The sequence below is a fragment of the Dipodomys merriami genome, unplaced genomic scaffold, assembly GCF_024711535.1.
Source record: "Dipodomys merriami isolate MVZ:Mamm:240054 unplaced genomic scaffold, mDipMer1.0.p SCAF_7, whole genome shotgun sequence".
In the NCBI taxonomy this organism is placed as follows: Eukaryota; Metazoa; Chordata; class Mammalia; order Rodentia; family Heteromyidae; genus Dipodomys; species Dipodomys merriami.
In genome coordinates this window covers 32,555,419-32,576,541 of record NW_027206290.1, presented here as the reverse complement: position 1 = coordinate 32,576,541, position 21,123 = coordinate 32,555,419, and the positions used below count along the sequence as shown (strand labels likewise).

The following is a 21,123-nucleotide window of genomic DNA, read 5'->3' as shown; positions in this document are numbered from 1 at the left end:
ACCTGGCCTGTCAGGAAATGTGAACTGTGGATAATTCCATGAGCAAGGCCCAGGAGCACAATGCAGAATGACAAGGAAATGGCAAGCTGCCATCATGATATATTTGTTTACTTAATCTTAGGGGTTGAGATCTGTGAAAGAATTTCCCAGACGCATGTCATATTTGTCTCTATCTGAAACACGTCTGTTTCTATCCCTGGATGATTCTCAGCCCACTCATCAACAATTGTCTTCCCAAAGGCCCAGCAGATACTCACTGATTTTTATGCCCCCAAGCAAAAGCCCCTCTGCCTTTGAAGGGCCTGTAATACCCACCTACCACCCCTACCCTTCTCCTGAGCAAGGCCAGGCCTTGTAGAATTCTTTTTTTTTCTATCAGTGCTGGGGCTTGAGTTTAGGACCTTGTGCTCTCACTTGACTTTTTTTGTCTCAAGGCTGGTGTTCTACCACTTGAGCCACACCTCCAATTCTGGCTTTTTTGGTGGTGAATTAGAGATAACAGTCTCATGTACTTTCCTGCCCAGGCTAGCTTGGAACCATGATCCTCAAATTTCAGCCTCCCGACTAGTTGGGATTATAGGTAGGTATAAACTACCAGTGCCTGGTCCGGAGCTCTTTAAAGAACTATATTGGAGGTTCTGTCACCTGGGGTCAGCTGAGACTTTCAGTAGTTGAGAGACTGAACCAGAAAAAAAAACCTTGGGGATACAGGCCACAAATCATCTCTCCTTGACATGGGCCAAGATGGGACACAAAGGGCCCAGAGCTGTGGGAGGTGCTGAGGGGTTGGCCAAAGTCATGGGGTCCTCTTTTCATGAGTTGTTGAATGAAAAGGAGCAGTCTCCTCACCACGGAGAGCTGTCCATCTCAGTGATTCTGTGTCTTCAGGCTTTGGAGACTAGAAATGGCCCCAACCAGGATGAGAACAGGGGGTAAGATTGCACATTACAGCTCTGTTCCTGCCTATAATTGGCCATGCAGGGCCCAGTACTGAGGGGGACACATATATTCCTAGAACACACAGAAGTCCCGGTGCCCAGTGCCTACTAACCCTATGCTTGTTAACGTGCCCAGCATAAAAGCTTTTTTGTGCCCACCAAGGGAGGTAGGGACCCCTGTGGGAAAACAAAACCATTCCTCACACTTCAAGGTACAGTCACACCCACACACAAAAAGATTCAGTCGCAATACTGAACCCCAGACTGAAGAGTATATGATAGAGTGCTTTCATGCTGCCCCCAAGGGATTTCTTTTAGTATCCAAAACACAGTATGCTATTCCAAAAGTTGTCCAGCAGGGCTAGGCACAATGGCTTATGACTGTTACCCTAGCTACTCTGGTGTCAGAGACTGGAAGAACCACAGTTCAAGGCTATCTGGGACAAAAAGTTCTGGAGACTCCGTCTCAGCCAACAAGGCAGGCATCATGATAATTCTAGCTATACAGGAGGCACAGTAGGAAGATGGCAATTGGAGGCAGGCTTGGACCCCAGTCCTCCTATTTGTGCTTTCCCACATTGCTAGGATGACAAACACAACTGCCATTCTTAGATATTGGTCAAGATAGCATCCTGCAGCCAGGCACAGGCAGCTCACGCCTGTAATCCTAGCTACTCAGGAGGCTGAGATCTGAGGACCATGGTTCAAAGCCAGCCCTGGCAGGAAAGCCCATAAGACTCTTATCTCTAATTAACCACAAGAAAACTGGAAGTGGTGTTGTGGCTCAACTGGTAGGACACTCACCTTGAGCTGAAGAGCTGAGAGACAACACTCAGGCTCAGAGTTCAAGCCCCATGACCAACCAAAAGAAAAAAAAAGAGAGTCTTGCCATTTTTCTCTTTTTTTTCTTTTTGACCAAGGCTATTCCCACATTGGGATTCATTGATCCCCATCTCTCAAGAAGCCAGTTTTACAGATTTGTGTTACTATACCTTGCCTGATTCCCCATATTTTTTGTTGCTATTCTGTTTTACAACCCTAGTCAGCTACTAGTGTAATTTCTATCTCTGCAGATTTCCCCATTGTGGGTATTTCACATAAATGCAATGAGGTATGGTTGTGTGTGATTGGCTTCCTTATATTACTCAGCATGATGTTTCATAGTCATCTATGTTGTAGCATCTATCAATACTTCTTTCATTTATAGGACTGAATAGTATTTCGGGCTTGGGCTAGAGAAGTGTGGCTCAAGCAATAGAATACCTGCTTAGCAAGCACAAGATCCTAGATTCAAACCCCAATACCAAAAATGTTCCAAGCTTAAATGGCACATTTCACTGGTCTACTCATCAGGAATGAGGAAACTGCTGTTTGAAGATAGTTCTTTGCTTGCTTTCTCAATCCTGATCTGTGAAGGTGTCACAGAAGACAACTAGACAGAAAACAAGTCCCAGGCCACTGTGGGCCTTCCTTCCTATCTGCAGGTATGGTGTGTGTGTGTGTGTGTGTGTGTGTGTGTGTGTGTGTGTGCAGGTATGGGGTGTGTGTATGTGTGTGTGTGTGTGTGTGTGTGTTAATATGCTCCAAACAAGGTGTGTGTGTGTTAATATGCTCCAAACAAGTTGTGTGTGTGTGTGTGTGTGTGTGTGTGTTAATATGCTCCAAACAAGTTCTCCAGACTGACTCTTGGGGCTAGGCTGAGTGAGGTAGTAGTTTCTGGAACTCTGTGGTTTCTTCTGCCTTCCTTTGTCCATCTCAGCTCTTCTTGCTATCCTCACATTCGCCACCAGAGGGCGCAAGACACCGGCAGTTGAGAATGAAAGATTGGGGTCAAATAGGCTAATACCCATGTGGGTGGATCTTGAAAGAATGTGGTCTTCACCTGATCTTATTTCCTAGAATATATCTGTCTCGGGGATATATCGTTCTAATAAGCAGATTCTTTTTATAGCTAGATTTATAAACAGCATAGTTCTAAATATAAAGAACCTTCACAAATATTTTTCTTAGTCTCCTACTCCTTTTTGTATGCCCTTCAGTCTTTGGTAACAACAGCAGGAATCTGGGGCAGAGACCAATTATGCAGTCCTCACATTTAAAAGATGAAAAAATAGACTCAATCGGTGGTTCTGCACATCAATGAGCCTACGGTTGGCTGCTCCTGGGTGGAGGGAGGGGGAGGGAGGCATGGCAGTGTGGCAGGAGGCTCAGACTTCTTGGTGCCTCCTCCCAAAGCACCAACTTAGTTACCCACTCAGGTGGCTCTGTTTTCATGGGGGGGGACTTTGGAAATGGCCTCCAAAATCAGAACCTGGTGGCACACAGCAGTATCTTGAGATCCAAGATCTGAGCCTGAGACCAAGAGCAAAAGGGACATGTGTGCTGCAGGAAGAAGACCTGCACACGTCAGCACAGCAGTGACCATGTCTGTCAGAGGGAACAAAAGCAAAGAAAGGCCGTGCGCTGGTGGCTCATGTCTGTAATCCTAGCTACTCAGGAGGCTGAGATCTGAGGATTATGATTCAAACCCAGCCTGGGCGGAAAAATCCATGAGACTCCCATCACCAATTAACCATCCGCGAAGCAAGAAGCAGCGCTGTGGTTCAAGTAGTAGAGAGCCAGCCTGGAGCAGAAAAGTTAAGAGGTAGTGCCTAGGCTCTGAGTTCAAACCTCAGTACAAGCACAAAAAAGAAAGACAGAGGGGAGGAAGGGATTGAGGGAGGGAGAAGGAGGGGGGAAGGAAGGGAGGAAAAAGGAAGGAAGGAAGAAGGAGGGAGGGAGGGAAAAAGGGAAGGAAGGAGGGAGAGAGGGAAGGAGGGAGGGAGAAAGGCAGAACGAAAGAACAAAGGAAAGGAGAGAAAGTGAAGGAAGGAAGGAAGGAAGGAAGGAAGGAAGAAGGAAGGAAGGAAGGAAGGAAGGGAGGGAGGGAGGGAGGGAGGGAGGAAGGAAGGAAAATGGAGAGCTGAGCAGCAAGGGGAAGAAGGGATGGAGGACAAATATAGAATGAACTCTCAGGGACAGGAGCGTAATCTCCTGAGAAGTAAGATGGGGTAAGATATAACATAATTTTCTAGAATAAGAATTGAGGGGAGGAAGAGGCCACAGGACCAGCATCTTCCATGCAGGGGGATGCTCTGTGGCCTGGTGGGGTCAAAGTATTTGCCATAAAGCCACCAGAAGTGAATTTCAGAAATGATAGTTACAGCCAGACCCCAAGACCACCCTCCCTACCCTCTGAGTCACCTCTGGCCTCTCATTCAAAGATTCACTGAAACCTACTCGTTCTGAACACTTCCCTGGCAGGAGTGGCAGGAGAGCCACTCATCCATTGCTCCTCTCCCTTTCCTGGTCACGCACAGTCTGGTTTCACATAGGCAGGGACCCCTGCTGCAAGCAGTCGCAGACACAGCACAACCACACATCTCAGTTGGGTTGCTCTTTTTATTCTGAAGCAGAGGAGGAAAGCATAGGGTGTGTGTGTGTGTATGTGTGTGTGTATGTGTGTGTGTATGTGTGTGTGTGTGTGTGTGTGTGTGTGTGTGTGTGTGTGTGTGTGTGTGTGTGTTAGAGTGTCTTCCTAGTCTAGCATCAAGCTCGGCCCCACTTTTTCTTCTATCTTCAGCCTGGCAGAGGGAAGCCCACCTCCAGGTGGCAGACCTGCTCTCTGGGGCTGATCCTTACAAAGGCGCTATTTAAATTTGTCTCCCTTAATTACTTTCTAAGTGCAGAGGGGTGGGAGCTGAACACTCCACTGGCAAAGCAGTCAGCGTGTTGGATAAAGCTTTAAAGACATTGAAATGCTTGCCTAGTGGGAAGGCTGAAGGTCACAGGTGATAGGTCATAGGTCGCAGGTTGACTAGGACCTGCACACTGGGGGTTGGTTGAGCTCTCTGGCTCCCCCCATGCCTGGCTTCTGCCTTCTGTGGAGCCTGTTCTTTTCAAGTCAGTCGATCTAAGAAAGTGAACAACCCTCATGTTGGTCCTTCCAACCCTCTGAGCAAAGCACTCCAAGGCCAGTGCTGGGGAATGTCTGGTTCAGGAGGCAGGGCACGTGCAGGACAGGGGCAGGGCAGGGGAGTGGGGTTGGGTGAGGAGGACAGCCATGCCCTTTCCTCCATTCTCAAGCTCTCAGTCCTCCTGAACAAGGAACAAACTGGCCACCTCTCGTAGCCTCGGCTTCACGCTGGACACGCTCCATCAGATGGGCTATGCCACAGTGGGAGGTGGGTCCCCTTGGATGCCTGTGTATGCATGGGGGGGAGGACTCCAGGGGGCTCAGTGTACGGTTTGGGCAAGTTGGGAGAACTAAGTTGCATGGTAGAAACGAAAATCCACAAGAGACCATTCCAAACTATGCTCAAGAAGAGACCCGATGAGGTGTCCAGAGCCCAGAAAGTTCCTAAAAGTTGATGTTCTTCAAATCCATGGAGCAGCGATACTTGCCATCCGAGAACCTCAGACAAAGCAGGCTGGGCAGGCAGGGACAGGTGTGATGCTGGCGCTTCCTGAAGAAAGGGAGCTGAGGAGAGAAGAGAGGCACAGTTACCAGTCACCGGGAAGCGAACTTCCCACAGGAGCCTCAGTCTGCCCGGCCCTCCCTCACCTAACACAGTGATGAGGGTAGTGACAGATGGGTAAAGCCAAGGAGCATGGTGACAGCCACACACCAACAGCACACAACAAATTTGGAGAGGAGCTGGGACTTGTACCCAAGCAGCCTGGCTCCCCAGCCCCGGTGCCCCTGTGCCCACACACTCTCCACACATGCCCCTTTGCTTTCTTTCAGGGACTCACACTTTTGATATTCAGGGACTCACGCATTTGCTTGGCTTTTTTCACCCAAGGTCCCACTGGAGACACACCTCTACTTCTAGTTTTGGCTGGTTAATTAAAGATAAGAGGTTGTTTTTTTTTTCTTCCTGAGCTGGCTTTGAACTTTGATCCTCAGAACTCAACCTTCTGGGTAGCTAGAATGACACGCAGGAGCCACTAGTGGCCGGCTCACACACATTTCTTTTGAGTGAATATCCACAGCTCTCTTAGGTGCTCAGCTCTGTGGGTGCCCCTGGTATGAATGCCAAGGGACAGGCCCCATGCCTGCCCTCTAGCCCACATGCCATAGGAATGTCAAGCTTCTGGGGCTTGAATAGAAGAAGCAGGAACATAGGTCCAGCCCCAGACTCCCTGGTCTGATGCTTCCCAGGTCTGAAGCTTCCTAGCTGAATGACATTCGACTATTTGGCCTTGCTGTGTCTCAACTTTATTGCCTGTAAAATGGATTCATTGCAGTTACCATGCAATGGTTTTTTTTTTAAGTATATGTGCACAAAAAGTCTAGGGCTGGGTGCTGGTAGCTCACACCTGTAATCCTACCTAGCTACTCAGGAGGGTGAGATCTAAGGATCATAGTTTGAAGCCAGGCCAGACAGGAAAGTCTGTGAGCCTCTTATCTCCAATAAACTGCTCCCAAAAAGCTGGTTGGTAGAGTGCTAGCCTTGAGTGTGAGTGATAGAAATACAGCCTTGAGCATCGGAGCTAGCTTTGAAGTGGCTAACTCAGGGATAGCACCTAGGGCTCTGAGTTCCAGCCTTAGGACCAGCACCTAAAAAAGGATGCCTAGTATGAAAATTCAAGAAGGAAACACTAAGAATTTACTTTTATCACTACAGAGGTCCCCACTGTGTCTGCCTCACACATCCAAAGTAACAAAGGCTGACCATGACTACTTCTTCAGTTTCCTCAGCTCCAGAGGGAAGTGAGAGGGAGGCCAGGATCAGAAGGGAGACTGGCGGAAGATTCTCTGAACATATATGAGCACAAGGGCCTGTCAAGGGAAATCACCAGCAGCAAATTAGACACCTGAGCCCTGGCTGGCAGCATCTGGTAAGCCCCAGTGAAGGCCTGGCCCCATGAAGGCCCTACCTGGTCCTGAGGATACTGGGATTTGATTAGCAGGACCTCGTATTTGCTAGGCAGGTGCTCTACCACTGGAGCTACATCCCCAGGCTTTCCCTGGCTCTCCAACAGTAGAGACTCCTTCGTTTTACTGAGCTCTGTAAGCTGTGAACTAACGGGGGCCAGAAACAGAGCTGGAGTTAGAACATTTAGAATTTGGAGGAATAAGTGCCTTCTTTTATCTTTTTTAATTGTTTTATAAAGATGATATATAGAGGGGTTACAGTTACATAAGTCTAGTAATGAGTGCATTTCTTTTTGAACAGTGTCACCCCTTCCCTCACTCTCATCCAGTTTTCCCTCCCTTCCCCACTCACAAATTCATTTTCAACAGTGTCTAATGAGTACCACCGCTTTATTTGTTCACCCTTTGTATGAGTGCCTTCTCAATTTGTCTTACTCTGCTCCAACCTTGTATAGGAGGCCATTTTGTGGGTATCTCGAGAAAGCAAAGGGGCTAAGTGCTGGTGGCTCATACTTATAATCCTAGCTACTCAGGAAAGTCCATGAGACTCTCATCTCCAATTAACCACCAGAAAACCAGAAGTAGTGCCATGGCTCAACATGGTAGAGTGCTAGCCTTGAGCAAGAGTTCAAGGACAGAGCCCAGGTCCTGAGTTCAAGCTCAATGACTGCAACAAAAAAAAAATGGAAGGAAGGAAGGAAGGAAGCAAGCAAGCAAGCAAAGTCATCCATTCAAAATACAAATTTGAGCTGGGTGCCTATAGCATTGGCTAGGATTACTGAGAATGGAGAATTATCTGAGAATGGAGTTTTAAAGCCAGCCCTAGCAGATAAATACAAGAGACTTTTATCTCTAATTAACCAGCAAAGTGCTAGAAGTGGAGGTGTGGCAGAAGTGGTAGAGTACCAGTCTTGAGCAAAAACCTGAGCAACAATATGAGGCCCTGAGTTCAAGCCCCAGTACTGGCACACACACACACACACACACACACACACACACACACACACACACACACACACACACACACACACACACACACACACACACACACACCACATCTGAATTTGTCTAGTATACAAGACACTTTAGACTGAGAGGTCTGCTCCCTTCAATGTATACATGAGGCTCCGAGTTAAGCTAATTGCCCAAGACCACACAGCAAATAAAGGGTTCAAGATGTCCAGTCCCCAAATGTAAGAGTTTGTGTGATGAGCACTGCAACATCAGTGAGCTACAACTACAGTTGACATCAGACACCTGTAGTTCCGGAAAGCTAGATGTTGTAGCACACACCTGTGAACTAGGACTTGGAAGGCTGAGGCAGCAGTGTCAAGTTCCAGGCTATCTAGCAAGGAAATCCGCAGTTCTAATCCCACTGTCCTATTGGCTGTGCCTCAGTTCCCCCACCGTGACCCAGGATTTCTGAAAAGATCAAGTCTATAAGCATGGTTCTCCAGCCTGTCTACAAGTCTGGAGGTAGACAATGCTGCCTGCTGAGGGCAAACAGTAGCACTCATGGTTACTCCCTCTCTGATAGTCAGGGGTTGGATCTGAGTTGCCCTCTCTCACACTAGCCTCGGGAGCCCCCGCCTCTGCAGTCCTGGCTGAAGCCAGGCCCCAGGATCCCCTGGCTGGTCCACATGTGTGCCCCCATGGTGGCCAGCACGATACCTTGTGGCTACCCGGGTGGCACTCCTCTCCCTCTCGTCCCAATGGGGTGCACATCCTCAGCCCCCGAAGCCACAGGCTGATGGCGCAGCACGTGCCGGCGCCACACTGGACATCCCGCTCACAGGCCTGCAGGGGTGAGAGTGAGAGGGGACAGTCCATTAGTGCCCATGATGGACCCTGAAAGGCCTTGCCAGCATCAGGGAGGAAGCGGCTGAGTGACTCAGCCTAACCAGGGCATCTGGGGCTATGCTTTACAGCCCCTGCTCCCTCCTAGGAAGGGTGCTGAGGACTCAGTGGAGTATCTGTCACCATCCAGCATTGGGATGGGGTTCATCTCCACTTAGCATCCAGCCTCTAGAAGCCCAGTAACCATGTGTCTCTCCCCAGTGCTTCTCTGCTGGCTTCCAGATACAGTTAGACTCCCCTAGATTGGCATTCCAGAATAGGCCATATGGTGTGGCCTTGCCTAATTTTATCAAGCAGGCCACCCAAGGCCACACAAGGCCACTGTACACAAAAGCTAATGTTAGGAACATGGACCTGTGAGCTGCTTCAGACTCAAGAGGAATGTGACAGAGAACCTTCCAAGCTACCCCTTCCTGAAAGCAGCCATGTGTCCCAACTGAGCTGAGACTCGAAGCTGGGTTCTGATTTTCAGGCTGCTCAGGAAGGAACCAGAAGTTTCCGGTTCCTGCCCATGACAGGTTCCTGCCCAGCTCTCTACTTTCTCATTTCATGGGGGGTAGGGTGGGAAGAGGATGTCAAGTCTCTTCATCAAGAAAAGGAGATGCAGGTGACAATATGGCTGCCCATTTCCAGTCCAGTGAGGGCCCCAGCTTCCACCCCAGCAACCCCATAAGAGCCAATGGTTGGGGGAAAGTAGACCCTGTTTGACTCTTGGTCTCTGGAAGGCATGGGATATAGTGTCCCCCACTGAAATCACCATCCAGGAGTAAGGAGTATGGAAGGTGTCAAATCTGGTCTCTTTCTGAGAGACAGATGTGAGACAGCTGCAGAGCCTGGCACAGGTGCGTGGCTGGGCTCTCCTGCTTTGCTCAATGCCCTGCTCGAATAACTCACCTCATCCAGCCACACATTTCCTCTGAGCCCTCCTAGCTCTCTCCCTCATTGTGCTCACCTGTGTAAGTGCTCTTTCTCCTCCCTCAGACCTGTCTGCCTGGCTCGAGTGTCCAGGCTGGCTCTATGAAGCTGACCTGAACATCCAAGTCCTCTCATCGGGCCCTGCCAGGCATCTGTGGCTTCTGACCTGCCTCTTCATTTTCAGGCCATACCACCAGCAGCCAGCAGCCAAGGTTCATGCTTATTACATGTAATTCTGCTGTCGCTTTCTTTTGAAAAGGAGAAAGAAGTTGTCTTTTCTAGGAGCATTAAAACAAATCTGATTTCAGGCATTGTCATTACTCCATATTTTCCTTCTCGATGCCAAAAGCAGAAGGAAGTTGAAATAAAAGTTAATCCATTCCCCCCCACACACACACTTTCTCTTTCTCTCTCTGGACTCTTAGCTAGGAAATTCTCAGGTTAAAGCAGTGCTTTTGGTTTTAATAAAGGTAGCCCTGCTACCATAATACAATCTGTGCCCATCCAAAAGGGGTGCAAGGCACTGCCAGAAATCTGAGGGGACACCACCACCCCAAGTGTTGGAACACTGAAATATGCAGACTGCCTTTCTACCCCTCCATTGCTAGGGTGTAATCAGCCAATGTTGGTGTCCCCTATGCTCCCTGAAAAACTCACTGGGCATGAAATGAAGGAGGTGTTTTGAGCATCTCTAGGAGGCAGCAGAGATGTGATGCAAACACAGCCAGAGCCCATGGCCTTTGGCCAACCCAATAGCCATATGGACCAGACAGCACAAGATGCACACAAAAGATAAACTAGAAACTGGATGCTGGTGGCTAAGGCATGATAATTCTAACTATGCAGCCTCTAACTATGAGGCTTCTAGATGGAAACTAGCCTGAATAGAAAAGTCCATGACACCCTTATCTCCAATTAACCAGCAAAAAATCTGGAAGTAGATCTATGGCTCAAGAGGTTGAGCAGCAGCCTTGAGCAAAAACTCAAAAGTGAGCTTTCTAGGCCCTAGTACTGGCACAAAGAGAAAATCAGGGTTACTAATCCACTTTGCAAAAGAATTCCTTGTTAGAAAACAGGGATCTTGTTAGAAAACAGGCTCATGCGTAACTATTCTGGAGGCTGAGATCTGAAGACCATGGTTTGAAGCCAACTTGGGCAGGAAAATCAGTGAGACTCATCTCCAATAAACTACAAAAAGAGTTGGAAGTGGAGCTGTGGCTCAAGTGGTAGAGTATTAGCCTTGAGAACCCAAACTCATGGACAGCTCTCAGGCCTGGAGGTCAAGCCCTAGGACCAGCAAAAAAGAAGAAAAAGAAAAAAAGAAAGAAAAGAAAAAAGTCTTCATTTTACCAAAACACTGAACTTCAGAGTTCTCAGTACTCTCCTAGTGCACTTTAAATGATTTGATTAATACACAGCTTTTCCAAAGCCATCCATGTTCAACAGTGGGATCGAAGTGGTCTGAAGATAATATGCAGCCCCTGTCTAAGAGAGAAAGTATCTGATGGCTACTCCTGCACCCTCTACATACACACCCTCCCCTGCCCTTCACTCCACACTTCTCCCCTTGCTCTGTTGGTTCCAAGGCACATGTCCCATGCAGACACTGACATTGTCCTGAAACCCAGACATAGAGAATGCTAGAGACTTACCCCTGTGATCACAGCACAATCAGACACGGTGACTAAGAGGAGAAAGACCCAAACTTGCATGACACCCTTCATGGCCACTGGGGATGAATGAAAGCCAACACTGCCCTGATCTGATGCTTTGGTGACTGGCAAGCTAGAAGGCCAGGCTCTTGTGCCTTTCTTCCTCCTGGATTTATATGGTCAGCTCCAGGACTGCCTGATGATGCCTCATCTCTGCTCTTCCCTCCCTTTACCTACGTTGTTTGAATGATCTCAGTGTGAAGATGAGACTGGAATCACTAACGATATCACATCGCCATCAGAACTAATAAAAATGGACACATCGTGGACTTTGACAGTTGCTCTAAGTCTTCCGGGAACGCTGCGCTTCACACAGAGGTGTACATTTTGCTGCTTACTCTCGTCTCCCTCAGCGTCTTCCCTAGGCTGCTCCAAACAGGAAGAAGACTTAAGAAGACTTTGCTAATGAATTAAGGGATTTGCAACATTGTCATTTTTCTTCCCTTCATGAGACTATGCAACATGCAGGATTATTGATTTGCTCATCCTCAAGCCAGCCATGCCCTAGGTGTTTACATGGGCTCAGCACAGAGGCAGATAGCAGAGGAGACAAAGGGTCAGATGGTGTCCTTGGTCCTCTGAAGGTTACAGTTCCAATAAGGAAATGTTGGACAGTAAGAAAACAAGTCCTTGCAGGAGTTCATGAGGATCTTCTAACAGGCTCAAGACAAACACCAGCAAGAGTCACTTCTGCCACTGCAGAAGATCAGCAAGCATACAGGTGCCACAGAGAAGCAAGCTTGGGCTGGGCTACAGCTAAGAGTCCCAGGAGCCACGCAATGCTGGCCTTCCTGTCACATACAGTGAGTGTGACAGTAGCCTTACTCTAAGCAGACAAACCCTGGAGTTTCAGATGGCTATCTGATAGGAAGGTGGCACCGCATAGCTCCTCTTGCTAGGGGAAGTATGGGGGAGTCCTAGTTCCAGCCCTGTCCACTCCAAACAACCCAGAGAGAGGTCCTGGATCTTTTATCAAGCAATCCAACTTCTCTTCACAACAATACAAGCTGATATTTTCTCTATGGCATCTTTTTGCATACTGTTAATGCAAGCTGGGCTTTCTGAACCCAACAATCCAAGTGCAAACCCTGTGCCAGACCTGGAACTTGATTAGGGCCTGGATTCTGTCTTTGAACTTTTTTTTTTGGCGGGGGGTGGGGGGGTCCGGTAGTGGGGCCTGAACTCTGGGCCTGGGCGCTGTCCCTCAGCTCTTCAGCTCAAGGCTAGCACTCTACCACTTGAGCCACAGCGCCACTTCTGGCTTTTTTCTTATATGGTGCTGAGGAATCGAACCCAGGGCCTCGAGCATACAAGGCAAGTGCTTTACCACTGAGCCACCTTCCCAGCCTTGAACTTTTTTTCACAAGGCTAGTGCTCTACCACTTGAGCCATTCATCTTCTTCCAACTTTTTGGTGGCTAATTGAAGATAAGAGTCTCACAGACTTTCCTGCCTGGGCTGGCTGCAAACCACAATCCTCAGATCTCAGCATCATAAGTAGCTAGGATTACCGGTGTGAGCCACTGGCACCCAGCTATGCAAAAGGTTTTTTGTTGTTTATTGTTGTTCTTTTTTTTTATCAATCCTGGGGCTTGAACTCAGGGTTTGGGGACACTGTCCCTGAGCTTCTTTTGCTCAAAGCTAGCTCTCTCCCATTTGAGCCACAGGGCCACTTACAGCTTTTTCTGTTTTGTGGTGCTGAGGAATGGAACCCAGGGCTTCATGCATGCTAGGCAAGCATTTTACCACTAAGCCACATTCCCAGCCCTGCAACCATTTTTAGACACAATGTCATACATGGAAAATTCCACAGCATGAAACTTCATTGAATTAAAAAATTCTTTAAAATATTGTGCAAAATTACCTATATATACAAGATATATATGAAACAAAAAATATGTTTAGAGTGAGGTGTCATCCTCCAAGGTATTTCACCGTACATATACAGATATTCCAGAATCTGAGAAACCCTGAACTCTGAAATTCTTCAGATCCTAAGCATTGAGGATAAGGGGTACTTAATTTGTAGATTTTACACACACACACACACACACACACACACACACACACACACACACACTACATAAATAAAAGATTTCTATAGTCAAAGATTCGGAGAAGATTGAGTTACACATATTTAATGAGCTTCTTTCTGCAGGACTTTTCAGGGCCTTTCATCTGTGTTAGCATATAAAATGTCAAATGGAAAATGTAGCTGTTAATAAGTCCCTAACATATTATTCACAAAGCTCTTTTTTCCTTGACGTATCTGGTGGGGAAAAAAAAGTCCCACAAAGAAACCATTACAGGCAGTTATAAGTAGAGAGAGAAAGGTCCCAATGGAGCTAGACAAAGCTGGGAACTCAGCCCCCACACAGGCAAACACGTTGACTTTAGGCTGATTTGTTCACTAGCTTCACCACTTTGAAATACTGCTCATGCTCCAATGCTCAGTTTTCTGAAAGCCTCTCATTCTCACCCCTTTCCTCTTCAGCCCCTCCCAGGACACACAAAATCTAATTGTCTCACACAATTACAATGAAGAAATTGTGGTGAGAAAAGACCCATTGCAAAACAAAAGCAATACCATGGACTGAAACCTTTTCTTTCTTTCTGAATGTTAAGTGCTTGAGGAAAGGCCTGTTTAATTAGAGAGGTGAGCGAGAACTAGGGACTTGATGGGAATCCCAGGGGAGGGCCTGGGAGCTGTAGGAAAAAGCACCTCTCTGTCTTTAACTGGTGACTGGATTAAACAAGTCTCCATTGAAAGCTTTCCTTGCTCGGATTGTATGGAGCTCAGGAGCTGGAATTTCTCTATATATAACCTGGGCTGGGATCTCTGTGTACAAGGGAATGTCAGCAGTTCTCTAAACACAAGTAGAGTTTGTTGTGTGTGAGCCACAGCTCTACTCCTAGATTTTTGCTGCTTAATTGGAGATGCGAATCCCATGGACTTTTCTGCCCCAGTTGGCTTCGACCTGGGTTTCTCAGATCTCAGCCTCCTGAGTAGCTGCAGTGCAGAAAATGAGGGGGCTAAGCAGGCAGGAACTCTAGGAGGCAAAGGCAAAGTCAGAGATGACGTGAACTGAGGAGTGGTAAAAAGTGAGGGAAAAAAATGGGACAAAAAGTGCTAAAAAATGTTCACAGTTAAGAGAAAAAAGCTAGTGGAGCAAGTACACTGGGCAAACCTTTTCCAGGCTTCTGAACAGCCAAGAGAAAGCAAGGGCAGGTAGGCAGGCAGGTGGCAAGGCAGCGTGCAATTGAGCATTTGTAGGTGTTACAGTTACTAGGCCACTCTCACTACTAGACTATATTACTTAAGGCAGTAATAAAGCATATATGACTCTTCATCCTGAGACAAAGGTGAATCTTTCCCTTGTTTCACTTTAGGAGGGATGTATCCACTGAGACAAGATGCCAAGCTCTGTTTTTCATGGGATTGTTTTACCTTGGAAAACAGACTAGAACAGAGAATCAAAATGACTATTTTGAATATCTGTACCTGCCAATAGGGGAGCATTCCTTTACAGAGACTCACATCTTGAACAGGACAAACACAGTAAAGAAAGTGGGAATAGTTCACAGAGATGGGTGACCCGTGGCTGTAAGCAGGGTTGGTGTAAAGCAGACGGTACAGGAGGAGTTTCCACTTACTTTCATTGTCTTCTTGTCAGAATCATGAACCATGGCATGCTGAATGAGACTTTGATACCGTGAAGGAAAAAGAAAAACACAATTTTTAAAAACCTCAACGTGTGGTGTTTGTTAACATGAAAATGCAATAAACTGTCAGCCTTCAAAACAATAAAAACAAAAATAAAGAAGCATATAATCAGGCACTGGTGGCTCATGCCTATGATCTTAGATACTCAGGAGGCTGAGATTTGAGGATCACAGCTCAAAGCTAGCCATGAGACTCATGTTTCCAACTAACCAGCAAAAAGCCAGAAGAAAGCCAGGTGATCTCAGGAGGCTGAGATCTGAGGGCCATGGTTTAAAGCCAGCCCAGGCAGGAAAGCCGTTTCTCAGCTCAAATAAACTACAAAAAGATCCAGAAATGGATCTGTGGCTCAAGTGGTAGAGTGCTAACCTTGAGCAAAAAATCTCAAGGACAGCACCCAGGCCCAGACTTCAAGCTTCAGGACAAACAAAAACCAAAAGGCCAGAAGTAGAGCTCTACTTCAAATTGTAGAGCACCAGCCTTGAGCAAAACAGGCAAGTATGAGCATGAGGCCTGAATTCAAGCCTGTCAATACTTACACACACACATACATACATGTATATATTGCCATATCACAAATATTCCTTTGTTGTTGTTGTTGTTTTTGTCAGTCATGGGGCCTTAACTCTGGGCCTAGGCACTGTCCCTCAGCTCTTCAGCTCAAAGCTAGCACTCTACCACTTAAGCCACAGTGCCACTTCCAGCTTTTTCTGCTTATATGGAACTGAGGAATCAAACCCAGGGCTTCATGCATGCAAGGCAAGCACTCTACCACTGAGCCACCTTCCCAGCCCCTTAGCATATGTTTTGACAATTGTACTTTATATAATTGCTTTCCTCCAAAATCTTATTGATTTTATTTTATTTATTTAAAAACATTCTGAGAAGGAACTGCGGTCTTCAAAGGGTTTATTTACAAGAACAGTCAAGAACTCCTGAGGTAGGCTGTGAAAACCGAAAAGGAAGAAATACTTGATGTAGTATAGTGCAGGAACATAAATTCTGCCAAGCCAAAGAGAAAACATGAAACTAGACAAATCTGAGAAGCCACCGGCAAGAAGAAAAGGGAGGACTAGGAGGAGGGGGAAAAGAGAAAAGAAGAGGAGAAGGAGGAAATTAGACTAAGAAGTTGAGTCTAGGCCAGGTACTGGTGGTTCATTCCCATAATCAAGCCTAGCTAATTCAGGAAGCTAAGATCTGAGGATTCCAGTTTGAAGCCAGCCTAGCAGACAAATCTGTGAGACTCTTATCTCCAATTAGCCAGCGAAAAGCCAGAAGTGGAGATGTGGCTCAAGTGGTAAAGAGTCAACCTTAAGTGAAAAAAAGCCAAGCAAAAGTACATGAGTTCAAGCCCCAGTACAGGGGGAAAAAAATAAGTTGAGTTTAGTCGAATCTCTGGTGACCAGACAGAATAACAGGGGCTCAGAGCACAGGAGTATTTGAGTCTAGTCCAGCTACTGTAACCTTAGGCTGAGTATTTATAAACAATAAAAATTCATTTCCCTAATCATAGAGTCTGGGAAGTTCAAGAACAGGGTGCCTAAACATCCGCTGTGTGGTAAGAATCTACCGTGCTTCACAGACAGTGCCTTGTTGAATCTTTACATGACAGAGGAGGCAAATGAGCTCCCTCTGCCATCTTTATAAGGATACTAAGCCCAAGTCTGACGGTTCCACTCTCCTGGCAAGATCGTCTCCCCAAAGTTCCCATTTCTTAATGCCATCGTATGAATTTTAAAGGCATCCAAACACGCAGACCAGAGCAGGGGGTGAGGGAAGGCTGTGTCCACATGGAGGGATCATGGAAAAATTGGTTCCTAACCTGGTCCAGGTCCCTGAGTTTCCCAAGCCCATAATACAACTTATAACCCCATACTTGCTCAGCTTCAGAACTCTGGGTTTGTCTGAAGAGTCTCAAGGACTTTCCTGCCCAGGCTGCCTTTGAATTTTGGTCCTCAGATCTTAGCCTCCTGAGTAGCTCAGATTACAGACATGAGCCACACCGGTACTGGGCAAAACTCTTTGGATTTTAAAAGACACCCAAATCAAATTCCTTTTAGCTCTTCAAACAAGTCTCTACCCAAGTAGCTAACTGGGTTTCAAATGATTGAAAGACATGTTTATTCTACAACTAGAAGATAGACTATAATAGTATCAGAGAATATCAACCTAGACTGTCCCTTAACTATCTCAGTCGGGTCCACAGTAAAGTCCCAGCCTAGCATAGCCCTTCCTGTGAGCATGGCCAGGCTTCCCTCTGCTAGCTTCCATCTCTTGAGGTCTGTACTTCCCTTCCATGTCTCTCCTCCACCCAGGTCAGTCCATTCTCATCACTCCAGTAAAGCAGCTCTGTCACCTTTGACCCTCTAAATGCTGGGAGCAAAGTATCATCTTTAGTCTTCCTCTTCCAAGCCACAGATAACTATTCTCCCCTTAAATTTCTCTTCCTTTCATGACATCATTTCCTCTAGGTGCTCCTGTTTACACAGTGCCCTCCAAAGTCTACCTGCTTCTTATTTTCTTTCTTTCTCTTTCTTTTCTTTCTTTAAGACGAAGTCTTCTCATGTAGTCAGTTGAACCTTGAACTTTCAATCTTCCTGCCTCAGCCTCCCTAGTGCTAGGATCATAGGTATGTACCACCCTACCTGGCTTTTCCTCTGCTTCTGTTTGATCTTTGGATGAGTTCCCTGAAGTTACATTTCCCTTGTCCAGAACAACTTTCACAGCCTCCTAAGTCTGCACTCTCGGCCCACGTGGCCCACTGATGTGGCACTGGTACCCCACTGGCACCTCACAACAATGTGCCCTTATTCCCTGGTGCCCCTTTCCACCGTCATCATTAAACCCATTTTTATAGATCGGGCTTCTTAGTTGTAAATAACAGAGTACAGCCTGGCAGCCTTAAGTGGAAAGGAATTTAATGAAGACCATTAAGTAGTTCATTGAATTGTTGGGTGTCTTGAGAAATAGGATGGGGTTCAGTGTCCAAGAACAATGCCCAGAAGCGCAGCACAGAATTGCCTAATGAGGAAAGCACCTCACAAAGCCAGCTCTGCCCACATGCAGCTCCCCCACCCCCGAAGTGCCTGAATGGCTCCATTCCCATGGAAAGCACACAGGGGCTCATGATTGCACAGCTGGGCTCTCTCACCTGCCTTCTGCAAGGACAGACCCATCAGAGCCTGCAAATCACATTTTCCTACTTGTCCTCCCAGCATACCCATCAGCCACTTGAACCCACATGGACCTCCCATATAGACCTCCTTTGGACGCCAAGGTGCCCCTCCCTTCCATCTTCACTATTGCTCTCTGTTTCCATCTTCACAACTAGCATCTCCATCTGAGCTAACGCTTGCTAACTGTTGTTTCAGCCAGGCAGCTCAGAGATCTGCTCTTTACCTTTTAGAAATCAAAAGACTCCAAGGTCTCCTCATTGCCCTCAGGATCAAACCCAAATCCATAGGCTGAGTCCAAGATCTTGAAGCGTCTGCCTCTCCTTTCAGCTTCCTCTCCCATCATCCCCACCTTCATACTCACCTTCCAACAAGACAAAACTGCCCCCAGTTCCTCTCTGGGCCAGTATTCATCTTTCTTACCTTTCCACATCTTCCCCCTTGTCTGGGTGGGGAAATCCTAGTCTCGCCATCTATTGATGTAAATGTGACAAGTGACCTCACCTCTCTGAACCTTAGATGTATCTTCTGAAAAACTGGAGCCCTCAACATAGAAGTAGAGGATGCCTCTCTGCAGAGTGTTTAGCTACTAGTGGCTGGCTCTTGGCTCCAAAGAAAATAAGTATCTGTCTCATTCCAACCTGAATATGCCTTTATGTGGCGAGGGAAGGTCTTTGTATGTAGATACTACTAAGTTAAGGATTCGGGTTGCCAGAATGTATCCTAAATCCAACGGCAAATGTGAGAGAAGAAAAGTCTGTGGTGAAGACAGAGCAGAGATTAGTGATGTTGCCACAAGCCAAGGAGAGCTGGAACTTACACAGAACTGGAATAGGCAAGAGACTCCAGAGAGCTTAAGTACTTAGCTTCAGACTTCCAGATCCTTGAGAGAAATTTCCTACTGTTTAAACCACTAAGGGTGTGGCAATATGGCAGCCACTCAATGGACCCATGTTCTTTTCTCTTCCTCATCTCTTCCATCAGATTGCTGCTAACCTGAGGACCCAGGAAACCAGCAACAACACAGTTAAAACTGTTTCTGGTTTGGGGTTGTAGCTTTGTGTCTTGTTTTGTACTACTACTGGGATTTGAACTCAGGGCCTCGTGCTTTCACTTAGCTTTTTCACTCAAGACTAATACTCTACCACTTGGGCCACCCTTCCATTTGTGGCTTTTTGGTGGTTAATTGGAGATAAGAGTGTCTGGGATTTTTCTGCCCAGGCTGGCTTCGAACCAGAATTCTCAGATCTCAGGTTCCTGAATATCTAGAATGATGAGCTTGAGACACGAGTGCCCTGGGCTAACCTGTTTCTTTTACAAACAGTCAACAGAGAAGGGCTTTCAGAAGAATGGAGTTTGTATACAGACATTTCTTGCCTTCCCCGAAGAGTTTGTTTTCCAGATGTTGTAGACTGAGTAAACCCAGTTTTCAGGTCCCCTAATTGCACTGCTCAAGGGAAGATCCGGATAATTAGTAATTGGCTTGCATTTATGTTGGCTTCTTGAAGACATGCTGGGAACTTAACTGATTGTATGTGTTTGCTGTTTGTTTGTCAATCTGTTGTAAGAAACACTATGATTTCCCTGTGATGCATGGTTGTTTTAGCTAAGTGCCCTGCCTCCATCTTAATTCTTAAGGGGTCCACATAGGGAGTTAAAGTCACAGGCCCGGTAAGACAGGCCTGGGCTGGCTGAGGGAGGCTGGGAAGAAGCTGGCCTTTCTTCCCACAACCTCCAATACTCACTGCCTGGGTACACTCAGTATTTCCACCCCAAGATTTAGTCCCAAGATAACCTGATCTGCGTGTCCTCTTCCATGACACAGTGAAGAAGCCAATGTTCAGAAAGACTCAAAACTAGACTGTAACAGAGTATAAATTCTTCCCAGCTAGGGCAGAGAGGAAAATGAGGTGTGCAGAGAAGCAGTCTGGCTTTAAATCCCAGTTCTGCCACATAAGTCACCCACATAAAGTGACTTTATTCCCTTCGGTCCAAGCCTGGTATCTGTTTTTATCTCATGTGTTTTTGAAGGGAATAAAGGAGAAGGAGTGGACTGACATGTTTGATTAAACATACTCCTTTGCTTGCTTCTGTAGTAGACTGCTGAGACAGACTGGAGTAAATTTGTACACACACACACACACACACACACACACACACACACACACACACACACAACACACACACACAGAGGCTACTTCACAGAGTAAGAGTAGAATTAAAAGGTAGAAGTTACAGGAGAGAAGACTTTGGTCAAGTATCAGGAAGAAAATTCCAGAAAATTGTAGATTTGCTGCCATGCTTAGTTTATTCAAGAAGAAGTCATCTCTGAATGCTGGTGGCTCATGCCTGTAATACTAGCTACTCAGGCAAACAAGATCTGAGACTCAAGATTTGAAGCCAGCCAAGGCAGGTGAGTCTTTGAGACTCTTCAATTAACCAGCAAAAAATTTCAGAAGTGGAGGTGTGTGGCTCAAGAGATAGACCATTAGCCTTGAGCCAAAAAGCTAAGGAACAGAGCTCTAAATCCAAAGCCCAGTACACACACACACACACACACACACACACACACACACACACACACACACACACACACACACACACACAGGTAGTAAGTCTACCATCACCAACAATGTTGTGCCCAGAGCAGTCTTTCAGATTATTAAGGACTGAAAAAACTGAAAGACAATAGCCTGTCATATTTAAAAATAGTTTTTTAAATATAATTTTATTGTGAAAATACTGTACAGAGGGGTTACAATTACGTGGGTAAGATAATGAGCACATTTCTTATCAAGCATTGTAGCCTCCTGCTTTGTTTCCCCTTCCTGTCCGTTCGTATCCTCCCCCACCCCCCCATCCTCCCCCACCAAAGCTGTAAAGTTCGT

The 21,123-nt window shown here is 46.6% G+C and overlaps 1 protein-coding gene across 1 annotated transcript; it reads right to left on the bottom strand.

Annotated features, from left to right (window-relative positions):
- Window positions 1-5,337: 5,337 nt before the first annotated feature.
- Window positions 5,338-11,354, bottom strand: Prok1 (prokineticin 1). Its single transcript, XM_070007398.1, has 3 exons — window positions 11,283-11,354; window positions 8,530-8,655; window positions 5,338-5,457 (listed from the first exon to the last, which is right to left on the bottom strand). Exons 1-3 carry the CDS (start codon window positions 11,352-11,354, stop codon window positions 5,338-5,340), a joined length of 318 nt encoding a protein of 105 aa, XP_069863499.1.
- Between the last annotated feature and the right edge of the window lie 9,769 nt (window positions 11,355-21,123).